This window comes from Temnothorax longispinosus, chromosome 1 (genome assembly GCF_030848805.1).
Source record: "Temnothorax longispinosus isolate EJ_2023e chromosome 1, Tlon_JGU_v1, whole genome shotgun sequence".
Classification (NCBI taxonomy): Eukaryota; Metazoa; Arthropoda; class Insecta; order Hymenoptera; family Formicidae; genus Temnothorax; species Temnothorax longispinosus.
The window spans coordinates 17688295-17707091 of record NC_092358.1 but is presented as its reverse complement, the minus strand read 5'-3'; the positions used below and the strand labels follow the sequence as shown (position 1 = coordinate 17707091).

At 33.9% G+C, this 18797-nt stretch overlaps 2 protein-coding genes across 3 annotated transcripts in view; both read right to left on the bottom strand.

Annotated features, from left to right (window-relative positions):
- Positions 1–1404: 1404 nt before the first annotated feature.
- On the bottom strand, positions 1405–6577 carry LOC139813747 (uncharacterized). The gene is made up of 2 exons (XM_071779423.1): positions 4083–6577; positions 1405–3867 (listed from the first exon to the last, which is right to left on the bottom strand). The coding sequence occupies exon 2, from the start codon at positions 3853–3855 to the stop codon at positions 2191–2193; it is 1665 nt and encodes a 554-aa protein (XP_071635524.1). The 5' UTR covers positions 3856–3867; positions 4083–6577; the 3' UTR covers positions 1405–2190.
- Positions 6578–8318: 1741 nt separating this feature from the next.
- The window catches only part of LOC139812733 (metabotropic glutamate receptor 8), a 176442-nt gene continuing 165963 nt past the window's right edge, over positions 8319–18797 (bottom strand). For both annotated transcript variants that reach the window (XM_071777814.1, XM_071777805.1), the window contains exon 18: positions 8319–18640. In XM_071777814.1, the coding sequence (XP_071633915.1) occupies positions 18500–18640 (141 nt within the window). In that variant the 3' untranslated portion in view covers positions 8319–18499. The remainder of the gene's footprint in view (positions 18641–18797) is intronic.

Sequence of the window (18797 nt, the reverse complement as noted above, 5' to 3'; positions counted from 1 at the left end):
CTGTAATCGACCCTCTGAAGGAAGACTTGGGTGAATAGTGATGGGGGCAGGGTGCACCCCGGGTGTAAGTAGTTTCCGAACGGCATAAGTAATAAGACATAGCGGATGAAAGGCAATCCCGAGAAAATATTATTTGTATCCTGCGCCATGACTACTGGACAAGAATCGATAAGTCCCGGTCTACAATAGGTGTTTTAAGCCCTAAGCCTTAAGAAATTGTTCAATCACAGTTGAATTTGAGGAGAATAATTGACTGGTGATTGGTCAATTTCTTAGGGCTTAGGGTTTAAAATACCTATTGTAGACTGGGACTAATTAAGATAGCTTTAGATAGTTTATATCTAGATAGTAATAATGACACACAGTATAATATCTACTTATGCTGTAGTAATGATGAACCGTTGAGTGTTTCTACAGCTTCTACTTCCTTTTAGTAAAATTAGTGGTGCAATTACCAAATAACGATAAAATAATATATTTATTTTTATTTAAAATTATCAGTTATTACACTACAAAAGGAGTGTAAAATATATCGATCGTTTAAGCAACTGTTAAGATATAATACCTACATAACATATGAATTATTAATTAATATAAATAGTAGAAAAACATAATAGTAATAGCGTCAAGATATTATTAAACGTAGATAAAATCTGATAATAAATTAGCGGTAGGCAATAAACTATAATTAACTTTACTTAAATCCAACTAATCAGATAGGTTAACAGTTCGACCAATTCAGCAAATCGCAACGCAAACCTGGTAAAACATTTTTTATATAAAAACATTTAAATACCATACTATGTTTTTTCTCTTGTATAATCTCTGTTCGTATGTACAAGAAAAATAATATGGAAAAAGAATTAGAAAATAACTAAAAAAATAATTTTTGCATTGTTTTTTTACAACAAAAAATAAAATCTAAGAAAGTGTGAAAAATTTGCTTATATAATCAGATTTTATATACAATTATTACATTTATATATGATTATATATGGTTATATATAGGCAAATAAATAAACAATGCAAAAATTATCTTTTTAATTCTTTTCTAATTCTCTTTCTTTTTATTTTTCTTGTACATATAAACAGAGATTATACATAAAAAAACATACATGGACATATATGGACATATTTTATATAATATTTTACATAATATTATATAATTATACATATTTAAATGTTTTGATGTAAAAAATTGTTTACCGGGAATAGATAATGGAGCTACAAATTCAAGTATTTAACGCACAATACGCGATATTCGCCAGCCTCGCTTCAAAGAGAAAAAATTACGTAATACCTGGTGTATTGTATACGAAGTACTGGACACAGAGATATACTAGAACCGACTGGAAATGTTTGGAATTGATTCCAATCGAAATTCAATTATTCCCTAGATTTCTATTGTTTTTTTTTTTTAGAGAAAACGAAATAATTTCAATTAGAATCCATTCGGAACAGTTCCATAGAAAAAGAAACTCCATTGCTACAGTTTAAAAAATGCCGCCAAATGTAATAAGTTACCCGCATTCACCCTGAAATTTTAGGGTGGAAAATTTTCCTCCTGAGGTGCACTCGGGTGAAGTTTTCGAACGACTTCTCTGTCACACTGGTACAACCCGAACGTTTCGGGCCTAAGCAGAATGGCTGTCTCGGCAGTGTTTTATGCCTTAAGTCTTTGTCTTATGTAACGCTATATATATATTCTCATTTCAGTATTAAATGATAATATATAAAATCACATTTAATTTTAAAATTGGATTTATTAAGTACAATGCTTATACTTTTATTTTTTCTCTTGCTCACTTTATCAGTTATAACACAGTATGTAGGGGAAAGGGGGGTAGCCCCGGCCATTTTTTTATTTTTTAAATTATGACTAAAGTTAAGAACATAAACATAAACGAACTACACAAAAATAATCAACAAGATATATATTAACGTAATTTAATACGAAAAAAACAAAAAAATATAGCAAAGTTAAGAAAAAAACTAATTCAAACTTAGACTTAATTTTGGCCTCTGTAGAAAAGTGGTGGGTAGCTCTAGAGGGCCTCTAGGTAGCTCCGGCCACCATAATATTTAATGACGAAATCGTTTTTTTGCAACACACAGTTGTAGTATAAATCGGATTTATATCTACACGCCTTATGAGCTCAGTCTTGACATTTATTGCATTGGATCCAATCCTCAATCCATCCATATATCAAACGTTTCACCACAAATGATGCATTCAGTTTCCTGATGTTCAGGACGTGGTTTAGGTGTAGGATTTTTCTTTTTCAATAGATTTTTAATATTTTTCGTAATCTTTGGCATCTTTTTAGGATCTTTGGTCTTCGCCACCAGCTCATTTTTATACGGCGATGACGTCAAAATCTGACTTTTCTGGGTCCTTCTTTTTCTTACAGTCAGTCTTTTCTTAGAGGCGTCTGGAAGAGGCGATAAAATCTTGAGCATGTCATTAACTTTTTCAACATTGGCGGATGTGCTTGGAATTTCCATCTGAAGGGTAGCTGAGGTCTCAGGTAAAGCACTAGTCGATAGTTCCGTTTCGTTTTCAGGGACTGTATGACTGGAAGCCTGGGTTGTTGATTGGTTAGCCTGATCTTCAGCCAGTGGGATATCGGTCAAAGCAGAACCTAAGAAGTCTAGGTCTGAGAAAATGTCTCGATCAAAGGGCTGAATTCCCGTGCAGCGGAAGCCATTTTGGGCTATATCCAGTCTAGCAACTTTGGTAAACGCTGTGTTAACAAGTCCAGCAATATCGTATTCCGTCAGTCGAGCACCAGGATTTTGACGCATCCATGATGCACTTGCTGATCCATAAGCCTGCTTGAAAGGCTTGAAAAACACACGGTCAAGCGGCTGAAGCTTATGAGTTGTGTGCGGAGGAGTGCTCAGCATGTGAATATGATTATTCCGAGCATATTCAATAATATTCAGCTCTTTATGGCTACTATGTCCATCCAATATTAGGAGAATTGGACGAGCTGCAGAAGAATGAACATGCTGCTGAAAATGTTGTAGCCATCGAAGGAATGTCTCAGCATTCATCCAACTGTTTTTACAAGCAACACCAATGCTTTCTGGAGGAGCACCAATCATTAGACGACCATTCTTATCCATTTTTATCCTTGGAAAAATAAACATGGGTGGTACAAAGTGACCTGCAGCATTCATAGCAAACATGACAGTGACATTACGACCTCGTTCTGCTGATGTGAGTTCTCCAACCTGTTTCTTCCCTTTCACTGACAATACCTTGTCATTTTTATGGACAGTAGAGACTCCTGTTTCATCAGCATTATATATTTGAGAAGCTTGGAACCTGAACTGTCCTTCGAGTTTTAGGAAAAGATCATAAAATCGATCAACCTGGAATTTATTGAAGCCTACAGCTCGCATCAAGCTTGTCGCCTCAAGCGTTCTCAGTGCCAAATCTGGATTTCTCTTCTTGAAGTTACAGAAAAAATCTTTCCCAGCCATCCGCTTTTCCTTATTAAACCTGTGAGGAATTTTGATTTTTTCTGCTAGATCAAAGGCAAAGCGTAAAAACTCACTTCTTGTTAAAGGCATGAGACGATTGTCCAAATCGATGACATGCTCACACAGTTGTCTTGCAAATTCAGGGGTAAATGTTTGCTGAAAACGCCCTAGTTTTGGCTTAAGATTAATCTGATGACCTTGTTTTATAGCCTTGACGCGATCCTGCAGTGAAGTGCGTGGAACATGATATCTATCCGCGGCAACTCTCTGAGAACTCTTACGTTCAAGAACTTCTTGAATTGCTCTTTTCATATTTTCTTCGCTCCAGTCTCCTCGGCTTGTGCTTCTGCCTTTGAATTTAGGCATTTTAACACCCGTCTACAATAAATAAATGAAAGAAGTTATGAGTAAACCTCTTTGTCTAGACCTTTAAAAAGAAATAGGCTTTCGAACAGGTGGCCGGTTCTACCCGACTTGACTTTGTTCAAAATCATAGTTCCATTACCAAACTAGGTTAAGATATGTTCAAGCAAAAGGAAAGACATAACATACAATAGTTTTGCAATATGTAAATAAAATACATAATTACTTACGTCTTTTCAATAATACACTTTTTTCAATATTAATCATCGCGTGATTATATTTCGACGAACCAAATATTCACTGTTATACATCCAAACACAACAACCAATCTGGCTCAACTAACCGCACGTGTCTAGTGGGACACAAATGAGTGCAGAAAGAACAAAACACTGATAGTAAACACACGGAAAGTTTAATTTTTTGCAATGGCCGAGGCTACCCACCGGCCGGGGCTACCACCCTTTCCCCTACAGTTATACTGTAGTCATATGTCATAAATTGACATATACTATACACTATCTTTACTAAAATATACTCAAAGCGGAAATATCCCATTAGTGGCAGACGACCAATCCGCATCCTGCAGCCTCGGTGCCCTATCCCTTACTAGAGGATTTCTGTACATTCACATGAGCGTGGCGACGCCACCTAAAATTAAATAAGGACAGAACAATATGCTGGTGTGTACCCGAGTGAAGTTTCCGAACGCAGCCCTATATACAGGGTGTCGCGAAAAAAGTGTGCGTGCCTTGCTCAATCTATATCGACTTTTTCATGTAATTAAATTTGCTTGTTTATTTAATAAGTTTAATTAACGGTGTCCATCGAATTGCGACATAAAGAATTCCGACAATGGGAACGTAATGTGAAACGTCACGCGACATCCTGGAGACTTAGAATTCCATCCCACGATCACGGGACCGGCGATGATTCGGGAGAGATGTTTTTTCGGGGATTAAAAGGAGATAAGAAACGTTATATGTTACTCGAATAAATGACTTTGGATATTAATGTTATAAACAAACGTCTGGTATATACTCGAAGAGTCTAAACGTCGCCGCTTCTCGAGTCTGCACGCGAACAATTTTACATGGCCAGGAAATGCATGATATTATAATATAAAACACCTTATCAAAAAAATTTGCAAAACGAGAAACGATAAATGACATTGTTGCGCTCACCGCGTGGAAAGCGCCCGCTTAGGCTGCGTTCGAAAACTTCACTCGGGCGCACAACAGCATTGTTCAACGTCGGTAAATGGACAACGGCGCAAATTCTGTCCTTGTTCAATTTTTAGTAAGTAACAAAGATAGAACGACGCGCTGTGCACCCGAGTAAAGTTTTTGAACGCAGCCTTTAGAATATGTTCGGTGAGCGCCCGTGACGCTCCTCACTCTCACAAGCACTCGCTCACTTCCGGTCTCGCGAAAGAAGCGGACTTAGGTTCGGAGAAGAGTGATTTCGAAGAATAAAGAAATACAGCTCGGCTTGCGTCTCGCGTTACGTGTGTTATCAGCTCAAAGGCCGCAGCACAGAATCTCCTTATTAGTATAAACGTTTACAAAAACAACCGGTCGTCAAGGAAAATGACTCGCGACTTCTTTCAGGCTCCCATTTACCGGGCATTTCAGCGCGGATGCAACAATATGATGTACGATATACGATAATGCTATGTATAAAATATATTTAAATACTTATGGCACTAAACTATAGTATAAAAAAATATATTTTTTCTTATTCTCCTTTCAACATAAGATCCCTTCATGAATAGGCAATAATTATAAGCTAAGCTTGTAAGACGCGTTAGAATATCTTAATAAAAACTAAGAATGTACAAAATTACATATCAAAGCAATATACTTATACAATAGCTACAGAACACGCATATAGAAATTCTCTGTTCATTGATATTTTGTTCAACGCGTCGATTTCGGATGCCAAACCACGATATTACTATCGCCGGATATTGCAATAAGAGTATTTCATTCAGATAATCCATCAGTAACATAAAAGAGACACGAATAATTACATGTAATATTTTACATAGTGCAAGATGTCGCAAAATAAGACTTGTTAGAATTAAGGAGGACGGTACTTCACCAATATTCGGAAGATAATGATAAAACTTGATTTCAAAATGTAAATGTAAGTAAAAATTCAATTTTCAATGTTTGATTTGTATCTTGGACCTGTCGAGCTGCATTTCTCATTTTATACGTAGACATTTCATGAATTTTTTCTTTAAACTCAATGTTACGATATTTTCGGCAAATCTTACGCGTGTGATACTCACGCTGCGGATCCTTCCGAACTCTGAACGTAAAGTAGCGATGGGCTTTGGCGGATCCGTAAGACTCGAAATTCTAACGGTGTAGTTCGTGGAACTCGTTATCAGGCATCCGTGCGTCAGATGCACCTCCGTTATCCCTTTCGTATGCTCGGTGGAATAAGATTTCACTAGCTTGAAATCATCCTTTGGATTTAGCATGTGCAACTTTGCCTTGTTGTCCCCAACGCAAACCAAATCCCGTCGCATACTCCATGCACGATTTATGCGTTCTGACATCCGACTTTGACATACGACTAATTGTAGAACCGGCTTTATACAAACCTCCAGCACCGGGATATCCAGCAGTGTGATAGTTGTGCTGGTTGTGCATTTTCTTCGCCATCGTGTGCGCAGCTTGCATTCTCGTCATCAATTCTTTCTCGCACCGTGCGAATCTGACAAGGGAACATTTGGAACTGTCTCTCACCAATTTTGATGGACTTTGGATATGTTTTAGAGTGGCAAAAAATAACAGATACGTATTTTTTTTATCGGCTTCGAAGCATGTTTAGCACGAAACAACCCATCGAAGAAATTCCATATATTTGATTATGAGTGATGACTATGTCTGAAACCGTGAGGTATATAAAAAAATGTTTTAGACAAAAAACTGTCATATTTCTTAATATACCTCCACTTTTGAATGTTATTTTTGAAAATTCCGAAATTTTTATAAGGACCGAAATTATAGAGAATTTTATGCCGATTTCATCCATATATAACAAAAGTAATCCATATATAATAAAAATTCCGAAATCGCATTTCTTAATCCTTTTACTGCTTTGAACGAGAATACTCGCGCGACAATATCGCCCGTCAGACGCTTTGGACGAGTTAACTCGTTTGTTACACAGAAAAAAAAGAAGTAAATCAACACTGATAAGTATATAGTTGTATATACGCAAGAATATATAATCTTCTTACAAGGATTTCAACTTTTTATTTTAATTTTTTTTTCTTAATTGAACTATATAAAACTTTGTTTAACTATTATATAAACGACTTCATTCAAACAAGTTTTCTTCGTTTAACGCAATATAATCTCATTTCAAGATTATATATTCTTGCGTATATCAAGTACATATATCAGTGTTGATTTGACACTTCTTTTTTTTTCTGTGTAAGGAAACTAGTCAGACTCTCAGGAGTCAAGTTGTATAAGCATTGTAATGTTGCCCTTTGTGTTGTTCCATGCTTTCAAATTTATCACACAGAAAAGCAATTCAAATAAATAAATATAGCAATTCAAATAAATATTATAGTATTTTTTTTTTATGCATTTTTTCCTATTATACTTCTCCTCTTACCTCAAATATTAATGTAAAATAAAACATTAGCTGCTGTTGATTAAACAATCTTGATTTTTAGTCATATTTGTAGTAAATTTGAAGATTTGCTTGACAAACTTGCGGCCCAAGTTAACTCCAAAGCGTCTGACGGGCGATATCGTCGCGCGAGTATTTTTATCTAAAAAAGCAGTAAATGGGTTAATAAAATTTACATTGATTGAATGTTAAAAATATTTTGTAAATTTTTTTAAAATTATAGTAATAATTAATTGAATTGAAAATAAATACTCACGTTTATTATAAAGTATGTATATATCAATAATACAATAATATCTCTTTACGATGCGCGTTTGTAGGGGCTTTAGTAATTTTATAGTTATATTTTAAGCACATTACTTTACTTTATTACGTAAATATTACTATATGACATTATTGTATTGTAAAAATAATCAATTATGTTAAAAATAATTGTATAACAACGTATATATTGGTATATATTCCGACATAACCTGTCAAACCGTTAAACTTTAACTTATTTGAATACTCCTATTGTAGACATGTTCTTTTAACGTATTATTAATTTATATCTTTTATAATTATATTACATAACATTTTTGGCGTGTTTAAATCATTATTCTTTGTTATTTAAAATCTTTTATTTGCAATAATGATCGAGCAATTCATTTGTCTATAAATTTTTCTAAAATCATTATTCAAAGTATTTGTCTATAATTCTTACAATGTTATTCCTGTTCATGCATAGAATCTCGACGTAACATGTTAAGAGGAAAGGATTGTAAGATTAATCAGCCGCATTTGGTGCTGATTATACGATTATACGACAAAAATAATTTGTTGACATTTATTAGAGAATATGTTAAGCGTATAATAAACTGTACTACAACGTAAATAAACGCATACATAATGTAATAACGTAGAATAATATTATTGATTAGAAAGGTACGAATGCTAAGTGATACTTGCCTAACAACGAGATAATAAATGTGGCCAAGTATCCTGGAATGCTTATGAATGATGATTATCATCATCATTGATGAAACGATGAATGGCAGTAACTGATCGTGCATTAATCCTCACTCGATTAAAATACATTTAATGAACATGATTTCACGCACGCAAAACATACAAAATAATTTTATGTTATCAGAAAATTGATAAAAGATTATTATTTTTCTACACAAACAAGAGCATTATTTTCAAATAAATAAAGTGAGAAAAAATATACTTATTTCCGAAAATTACTTCTTTTCGAAGCTTTAGAATAATTTGAAATATATATCAAATATTAATTGCAGAAGAAATTTAAAGCGAGTCATCTTTTGAAATTTTTAAGTCACCATGTAAAATTATTAAGTAAATAAAATAATATATTTTTTATCTAACTACTATAATTTCCTATTTTCGTAAAAGAAGGTATTTTACAAGCAAAAAAGAGATAAAAATTCGCTTGTGTCATTCTAGCCAGTAAGAATTAACATGGAAGCGAATCTTTTAAGAGATTAACATCTAGTTAGAATACATAAACGAAATGACTCGACAACGACATTTAAATTGTAGTAATCATTTTCAAACCGTAATTAGAAACAGTTACGGTAATTCCTGCAAATATTTAATACGGACCGACAGCGTGTTGCAGGCCCGATAACGCTAGAAATTATCGCGAATACGTTCGTTAACTTAAGTTCCTTATTAATTGACACCACGTTGTTAACGTCGCGCGTTTCTCCCGCGACACTCATGAAAATTCTCGTATCTCCGCGGAGAGACCCGTTAATCAGTCTAAGTTTGTTTAATCTATCGACGATTTGAAATACGACAAGATCGTACGAATAAAATTTAATATCGCTAGTTGTTGCGATCAGCGACATAACTTCCATCCTTTAGTCTGAAAACGGATAGGTGAATTTGGGGCGTGAAATATTGGTTAAAGAAAAAATAAATATAATTAGGCCCACGGCTAAGGAAAACTCGTTGGTATATTGGAAATAAAGTAACGGTGATAAGTGCTCTTTTTTTTCTTCGAAACTGACAAGGAAGATTCGGTAACTCGAAAATTTCTACAATCGTGAAATTTTGTAGAAATAAAATATATGCGAACATAATCATATAACAATTTTCTGTTGGTTGATAAACAGTTCGAACAAAGAAAGTATTCCTTCAAAGAAAATCCGGCTTTTCATATATTGGTTTTTTAATATCTCAGAAACTAAGAGATATTGAAAAAAAATTAAATACAAAATGATTTTCTTGACCTACATACCTACAACATAATAAGAAATTAAAAAAATTTTTTAAATTTTGTTAATAACTTATTTTTTCCTTTTTGATTAAGAAATTTCTATTGTTCAATAATAATTATAATCAGAGATAAATCTAATAAGCTTATACGTTTTTTTTTAGATGTTTTATAAGTTCTTTACAACCGCTTATGAATTAAAGATTGCAATTTTTTTAAACGTAAAATTAATCGTGGGTCTTCTAATGTAACGATTTACCTGTTTAAATATTTTTTTAACACTTTAATATGTTTTTGGACATTAATTTCATATTTTTAAAAATAATAATTTCTGATTTATACACACATAACACACAGTTGTAAAAAACTTATAAGATACTTTATATTATCGGACAATATAAAAATTCTCAGATTAATGGAACGGTAAAAGAAACATTAAAAAGTTCTTTGAAAATCTCTTATGTTATTGTGGGCCACGAAAAATCATTTTTGTATTCAATATCTAGTAGTTTCTAGAAATATTACAAAAATACAGAAAGTCAGAATGTCTTTAAATGGATGTTTTACTTTTAAAACCAAAACAAAAAAATTGTTCATATGTATTTTATTTCTACAAAAAGTTATATGATTTTCGGGTTGCTAAACTTTCCTTGTGAGAGGAATGTTTCTTCGAATAAAAGGAATTCTCGCAGCGGAAGGACACGCATATTTCAGTATTGAGAAAAGTCAATTGTGTATTAGTTTTGCTACTCGATCCGATTCGTTACGCTACTGCTGGCTTTCCTTCTTATGCATTACCGCCTTGCACACGGTGCGTCGGGCAGAAAACATTAACTCTTCATGGTCGAAACAATTCCGTGTGTCAAGTGACATGTAAAAGAGTTAAAAAGGAAGGCAATCAATAAATGGTATAATGAGGCATGATTTTTCTTAAAGTTCACAAGGTTGTCGGAAAATATCATAGAACTTGGTTCTATAATGTTATTCACGTAGAAAATAATATTCGTTAAAATAATAAATATATGGTCGTGTCATAAATTTAGTTCATAAGATAAATACATTTATTTCATAATTAAGATAAACATGGACAGCATGAAAGGTATACCTATTTTATTGATTTGATCAATTGTAATATAAAAATAATTATAACCATTAAAAATGTTCACTTTTTGACTTCACACATTTCTTCAAACAATCGGGCTTTGAACTCTCGCAGCACGCAAAATCTCGACGCTGCTACCTTCATCAAATCAGCCTTCTCGATATTTTGATGAGGCTTTGAACAAGTCTTTTTATCTAAATTTTATAGAAGAAAGTTTGTTCTAAATCTCACCGAAATATCGAGGTTCTAAAGATTGGGTAATTATTTACAAAAAGACCCCACTCGCCAATGACCTTGATCTTGACATATGTTGTGAAGGTCACCTTCCTGAGTGACCTTCAAAAGTTTTTAGTCGGCGGTCGTTATTCGTTAAAAAGTTATTAACAAAAAAAATTTGGAAAATATAGCATTGTGGTAATTATGCATATTAATACCTCATCTGCCAATGACCTTGACCTTGACATATGTTGTCAAGGTCACCATCCTGAGTGACCTTCATAGGTTTTTAGCCGGTGGTCGTTATTCGTTAAAAAGTTATTAACAAAAAAAGTTTGGCGACCTCACCGATTTCAATGACCTTGATATATGTTGTCAAGGTCGTGACTCCGAGTGACCTTCAGAATTTTTTACCCGGCGGTCGTTATTCGTTAAAAAATTATTAACAAAAAAAGTTTGGCAACTTCACCGATTTCAATGATCTTGATATATGTTGTCAAGGTCATGACCCCGATGACCTTCAGAAGGTTTTAGCCGTCGCTCGTTATTCGTTAAAAAGTTATTAACAAAAAGTTTGGAAAATACGTAGGTTAGATGACGCGCTTTAACAGTATTTAACTGTTTAAAGAGCGTCACTAACGTAGGTTAGTTAAATACAGTTAAATACTTTTAAAGCGCGTCATCTAACCTACGTATTTTCCAAACTTTTTTTGTTAATAACTTTTTAACGAATAACGACCGCCGGCTAAAAACTTCTGAAGGTCACTCAAGAGGGTGACCTTGACAACATATGTCAAGGTCAAGGTCATTGGCAGGTGGGGTCTTTTTGTAAATAATTACCAAAGATTGATTTAGTAGAGGCAGCATCAATACTCGATGAGGTTTTGCGTGCTACGAATGTTTGAAGCCAGGGGCTCGATTCTTGAATTCGCAAGAGAAGCGTATGCTAAAATTCTGCTCTTACAGAAACGTTGCAAATTGATTTGTTAAAAGATATCTGATAACCAATCGACTTGCAACTTTTCTGTAAGAACAACATTTGCGCATACGTTTTTCTTGCGAATAAATTGAAGCCCCTAATCGTTTGACAAAATTTGTAAAGACAAAAGCCGGACATTTTTAATAGTTACAATTATTTTTATTTTATATTTGATAAATTCAATAAAACGAATATATCTTTCGCGATGCTTTTTATCTTAGCTATGAAATAGATAGCTATTTTTCTGAGGAACAGAATTTATAGCACAATAATAGATTCGCAATTACAATAACTGTTCGCCCGTTTCTTCATTTTTTTTGTTTGAATCTTTTCGTTTTCTTCCTAACACGGGAGGAAATATTTGCAGTGCGACATTCAGTGTTGAATATAATTGTCGATACAAATAGCAGTGGAGCTTATGATAAAAGCGAGACTATTTGCATTGTGGAGTTCGAAAGGAACCAGAGTCTCAACTGTTTTTCGATTTAATTTGAATCTTATTCACGAGGCTGAATATATAAATGGCCTTTTAAAGCCGTTGTTTTCGCACACACATTTAATATCACGCGCTATGTATATACCATATTACATATTACGTATCTAATTTTCTCCTCTTATTTACAAAATCTTATCCGCGGCTAAGTACACACATTGATAAAAGAAGTTAAGCACCCAGAAACATTTATCGAAGAATAACGAAACTTGGTATATACAATTACGTGGTAGGTAGTGCGAATAATTTTAGATTGAATGAGCATGCACGTCAGATGGACCATTAAAGGGCATAATTGTCGCTATTAACATAGACATAGACAACTGTTGTCCACCGTGGAATTCCCACGTGGAATTTCCACGCCACTACGAACAATTGACGGAGTTTGAAAGAGACCGCATCTTGAGGGGGGGGGGGGGCTGCGCGATGCAGGGTGGTCGTTTCACCTGAGGCGTATACATCTGTGAATGTGAGAAGATTGTAGACGTTCAGTTTTCCTTTCAACGCCTGCTTCTAGGTGCTTAACCTTTTTTTGTCAATTATTAGGGGTATTCAAATAAGTTAAAGTTTAACGGTTTGACAGGTTATGTCGGGTTAAAGTCGAGTAAAAAGTTAATTAATTAACTTTGGGCGCGCTACTCTTTAAGGTTATGCAAAATACATAAATGACACATTAACCTATCACATTAATCTTTGGGTTAAAAGTGTAAAAATTAACTTTTTACCCGACTTTAACCCGACATAACCTGTCAAACCGTTAAACTCTAACTTATTTGAATACCCCTATTGTATATCGACTTAAGGTTTAAGAGACAACGATCCTCGCGCTGTTTTTAATATCCTACAAAGTACGGTTCACAATTATACCTATGGTATATTCGTCGGTTTCTTTCTCTTTGTGCTATAACATCGACTTGGTACCATAATATATAAAACTCTCTGATTTAAAATTGAATATTTCGCGGTCGGGAACGGTCGTTTACACGCTAAACCGGGAATTCTCGTTCGCAACTGACATTATACATGTATATATTTAATTTCTTTTTCCACGATTTCTCTATCTATCGATTTCAAACACGTAGATATATGTATCAAACTACCGATAATCGCGCTGATTGCTAAACGAGTCTGTGGAACTCCGTTATGGATTGTACCGCGCAGCGGCAGTTCGTTAATTAATCGTTCTAAGATACGTGTTTGATACAGTCAAGTACATACATCTTCACTCGTTCGTAAAAACTGACAATACATATCAATGTTCTTGACCTCTCTGTCTCTCTCTTCTAGAAGTAATACATCTCGTTTAAATGATAACTTTTAAAATAAGTCGACTGCATAACGGGTAATCTTTTTCTAAAACTGTTATACCATTTAAGTAAAGTTCTGCTCCACGACATGGCGACATGACGACGACGAGAAGATATGATTATGATTCGACTTGATAGGATCGGAGAACTTTTAACCAGGAAAAAGTTAGAGCTTCCGTCTATCCATCCTTTGGAGCTTTAGAATGAGAAATCGCAAGGTACTTGCACTTGAACCGGACGTTGCAGTTTAGACTTGTGTGAACAGGTCTCTCCTTAGACTAGCACTGTTATATATAGAGTCCATTAATGTCATCGTTCGTTAATCGGCTTATTATCGCAGGCAGTTGTATACTTATGAAGTTACTTACGCACCCTTCGGGCCGACAGTTCAATATTTAGTTTTTCGCCGTACGTCCAATTAATAACGCTTTTATAACAATCACTCGTACATCTCTACTACGCCGTACTTTCCCATTAAATCGGATAACGACTGCTCATGAAAGTCTTTTTTATTTGCGATTATTAGAACATTTCTCTAGTTGTAATAAAAGTATAAGAGGAAGAAAGAAAGTTTAGCGTTAATATAAATAGTGACGATAAAAAGATTCATTATCTTTCTATGATATATTATACCTTATAAAGATTCTATACCTTCATAAAGTATAGAATAACATTTCTCAGTAGTATGTTACCGCTAAATTACTGTGCATTAATGATAATTATAACAATAAATACAAATTTATTAAATAAAATGTCTAAAACTTAATAAAATAAAATAATATTATATTTTACTGTTTGTTTGTTGACAAAATCTTTGGTATCTTTTATCGTTACTCGATTTAATCACGAAGACATCGATATACAGTCACGAAAAGTAGCTCACGATGCTAGGCACATAAGTACACACGTATAACAGCTATTATATTAGTACATGCACGCAGTGTCAACGACGTCTATTTAGATTTCAACGCTATATAACATTTTGTACAATCACACACACACACACACACACACATTAATTTAAAAATATCCTATTTCCCGGGGAAGTAAGATTCCGCAATCATAATACGATGTATTTACAGACGCTCAATCATCAAAGATATTAATTAGTCATTAATTAAAATAATTTAATAATCAAGTAATATCTGTGGAGCACAAATCCGCGATGTTTCTTAAATACTAATTGAATCGAATAGAAGTTAGGACAGATCTTATAAAAATAAAGAGGAAAAGGAAGAAGAAAGAATTGGATAATATTTGCGAAAAAAAGTTATTTATCACTTTGATGCCAATTTAATTTCGTAAAGTCAAGAAGTACGAGGGCATTTATAAAATATGCAGGTTTAAATTAAATAAACCATAAAAAATAAATAAAAAAATAAATATAAAAAAATAAACGGTAAATAAATATAAAAATATATTTTATACAACTTATATTATATGTTATACATATACTATACACAGTGAGGAATGCTGTACAAAGTGAGGAAAAAGTATCAGATCGATAAAATATTTTGAAAACAAGGTATTTGAGAGCAAATGTTACGTACAAAAATTGTTTCAACCATGTTTTATCACGCGGAAGTTGCCAGGTCGATAGTACTTTAAAAAGATGTCAGCTGCAAGAATATCAAATAAACAATAGAGATTTCTATTTAAGATTTTAAAATTTGCCTTGAGATCTCTTTCATAACTGCACTTAAGATTAAGTGGGTACCTCAGTTTGATGCATTTGTTGAAGTCCTACTTTTGTATGTAATATTTTTTTCTCAAATGCTTTGCTTTTGAAACGTTTTATTAGTCTGATATTTTTTCCTTATCCTGTACGTTATTATATAATATAATATAAATTATATAATATAATTTTAAATGAAATAAATGAGAGTGTCATTTACAAACCGAAATAATAGGTCTTTTGTGATTGAAACAAATATAAATAAAGAAATAGAAAATAAATATATACAATCATGTTTCTAATAAATCTAGTGTATTATTTTTATATTTTATTGTTCTATTTTAACGTTTTAATAAATACTTAATAAAATAATTCCTTAATTACGGCTAAATAAAATCATCACTTACTGCCATATGTGCGACATGATAATCAAAGTGTCAATGACTGTATTCAAATTTATTTTTAACGATACGTATGCCATACAAACATTCGTTTCAGATAATATTAATGCAGAGACACGTTACGATAAATAATCAACAACGGTATCTTAGGCGTATCGTATATGTACAACGCGCGAAATAGCATTATAGAAATCGAATTAGCAAGACATTCTTTCGATATTCTCTGAAAACGATAATAACAGTCCTAACGAATCGATATAGACTTTGCCTTCGTTTACGCTCTACGCTTACGATGGCTATAACAACATTAATATAATTGTCGCCGAAAAACGCTTCGTCGAGTCTTTCTTACCTAGCAATTCTTATCGTGCTGCAAATAAAATCGTTTTGATTTTGGCTTCTTTGTATAGGAATGTGTTATTTGTAGGGTCGGTGTGATCTCTCTCTCTCTCTCTCTCTCTCTCTCTCTCTCTTTCTCTCTCATCAAAATAGTTTATTATTAGGCGTACTCTCGATGTAACAACTGCGTTGAGACGCGTTAAAAATAAATTCATCGTTGTCTTAACTTTAGCGCATTCATTGTGCCTCGAATTTATACGTTCGAGCTGGGATTAATGTTCCGTTTTTTTTGCGAGGATCTGTTCTCCAACTTGACACAAGTTATTTTTACTTAAGGATAAGCTGTGCAAAAGTTTCTACGCTGAAAACGGAAGGGAATAATGTGCGAATTGGATTTGTACTTCACGTCTCCAATTTCATTGCAGCCTCTCTCGCATAAATTTTAATATATAAGAGAAATTTTTACCTTAAAGCCGAATTGAAGATAAAAGCAATGGGTTTTTTAAGAACGTCCAGATCACCACGACCAAACTCCTATTTCGAATATTTGGCAACTGACACCTCTACGCATAGACGCTGTTAGCATTATATAATAATTAGTAATTCTCGTTTCTACTACGACTGAGATTAATGCTATCGCTAACAGTCGCATCCGTGATTCGTCTTCGAGCGATAGGATGCGATAATTACCTCGGCTAATTTGATTATCGAATTGTAATACTTCCGTATATTCCTAGCACACTCATATCCGTTGATAATTAATTAACGTATGTACACAGTATTCCAAAATCACGAGGGAGTGTTTTAAGGACCACCTTCGCGTAATTTCGGGCGATCTATCATCATTTCGAGTAATTTATCATTTACCGTACCACGTCGATATAACAATACCGAGATGGTTTTGTGAATAACGAGCAAGTGCTATTTATCTGGCGCAAATTAATTATGAGAAATATCGAATATTTAATTTATACAAATCCTCTCTCTCGTAGAGGATATTCTCTTAATATGAATATACAATGCATCTCTTGTCCATTGTTTTCACGTCGAAATACTTGGTACTTGCCGAGTTCCGGTCAATTCGAAACTCATATAAACTCCCCCGCGTTATTGGCACACATATAGGAAAAAGGTCTTTGTCCGCGAAAGTTGAATAGACCTCAAAAACTCAGCCGCGTGATGCTGGAAACTTGCTGAATGTCGACGAGAGCGTGGCGTACGCGCGCCCGAGGGTAAACAAAACACGAAGGTTTCCGATATGAATAACTGTACAAAATCGCAGTCTGTGCAAAAGGACCATTTTTTTTCGGACGACCAAGTTGCGGCCGTCGAGTATGCGTTTACGATTTCAAATGTCACTCTTTGCACTCAAAATTATTCTGATAATTTCTCATAATTTTCTGACAATTTTTCGTTGTCAAAGAATGTATCTGTCCTGAAAGAAGACACAATAATTTAGAAATATAAATTATTCAGTTAATGGAAGCTTTTTCGATTTTAATTTAGATTCCTCTTTTATAGTTCAAATGTATATATTACTTAATTTATGATAAGAATGTCCGTCAGATTTAGTTATATTCTTAAATACTGTCCAATATTTTATGAGTTGATTTGACAAGTTGAAGAAAAGTTTATATAAATATGAATGATCTCGAAAATCTCATTTCAGAGATACAAGGTATTAAAAATTCTATAAAATTATTTTATTCTTTTAATTACCATTTTTTAGAATCTTTAATGAGAAAATGTATTTTAATGAAACAATAAAAATCTGCAGAAAGATTTGATTCCATTGTCATAAAAGTTTTGGGCATTAATGCACTAAAATTTGCTTCTATAGTTGCCATTGACTTTTTATAAAATATTACAAGTACTTACTAAAAAAAAGAACCTTTTTTGTTTAAAAGCTATTAAAAACAATTTTATAGAATTTTTAACACCCTATATCTCTGAAATAACGCTTTTTGAGACCATATGTTCACATAAGCTTTTCTTCGTGAAATGACCTCAAAAAGTCAATTCCTAAAATATCGAAGTGTTATGAAACATCCTGTGTAACTTGGTGTGTCGCCACGGGAGTACAAAGAGTTAAACAAGCGTTGGCAGATCACTCACATCTCGTGGGAATATATAAAACGTCTGGCGCTTATAAAATGCTGTCGAGTGCGGCAAGATAGACGAGGCCCTTCGTGCTGGTCGGAAGCTCCGTGAAGGATGCTGAAGGGGGGACCTGTCGCGATTCGGGATGACCGTTCGAATACTACGAGGAGAATTCGGAGAAGGTCGGCGAGTTGCTGTAGCTTAGAATCTGCTCCTCGTTCGGGCACGATCCCTCTTTCCTCGCGCGCGCTTCTACTCTCTCGGAAATGCTGTTGATCGCGGCTTCGTTGCGATCGCTCGGCTCGAGAAGGAAATACAAGAGTATATGGATTAGGAATTGCGTCTCGTGACGATATAAAGCCGTAACGAACGTTACAAAGCGTGGCAAAGTAAAATTAAAAAGCGCTACAAAATAACGCAAACGATGTAGCGAGAGAGTTAGCCATGGTGAGAAATTC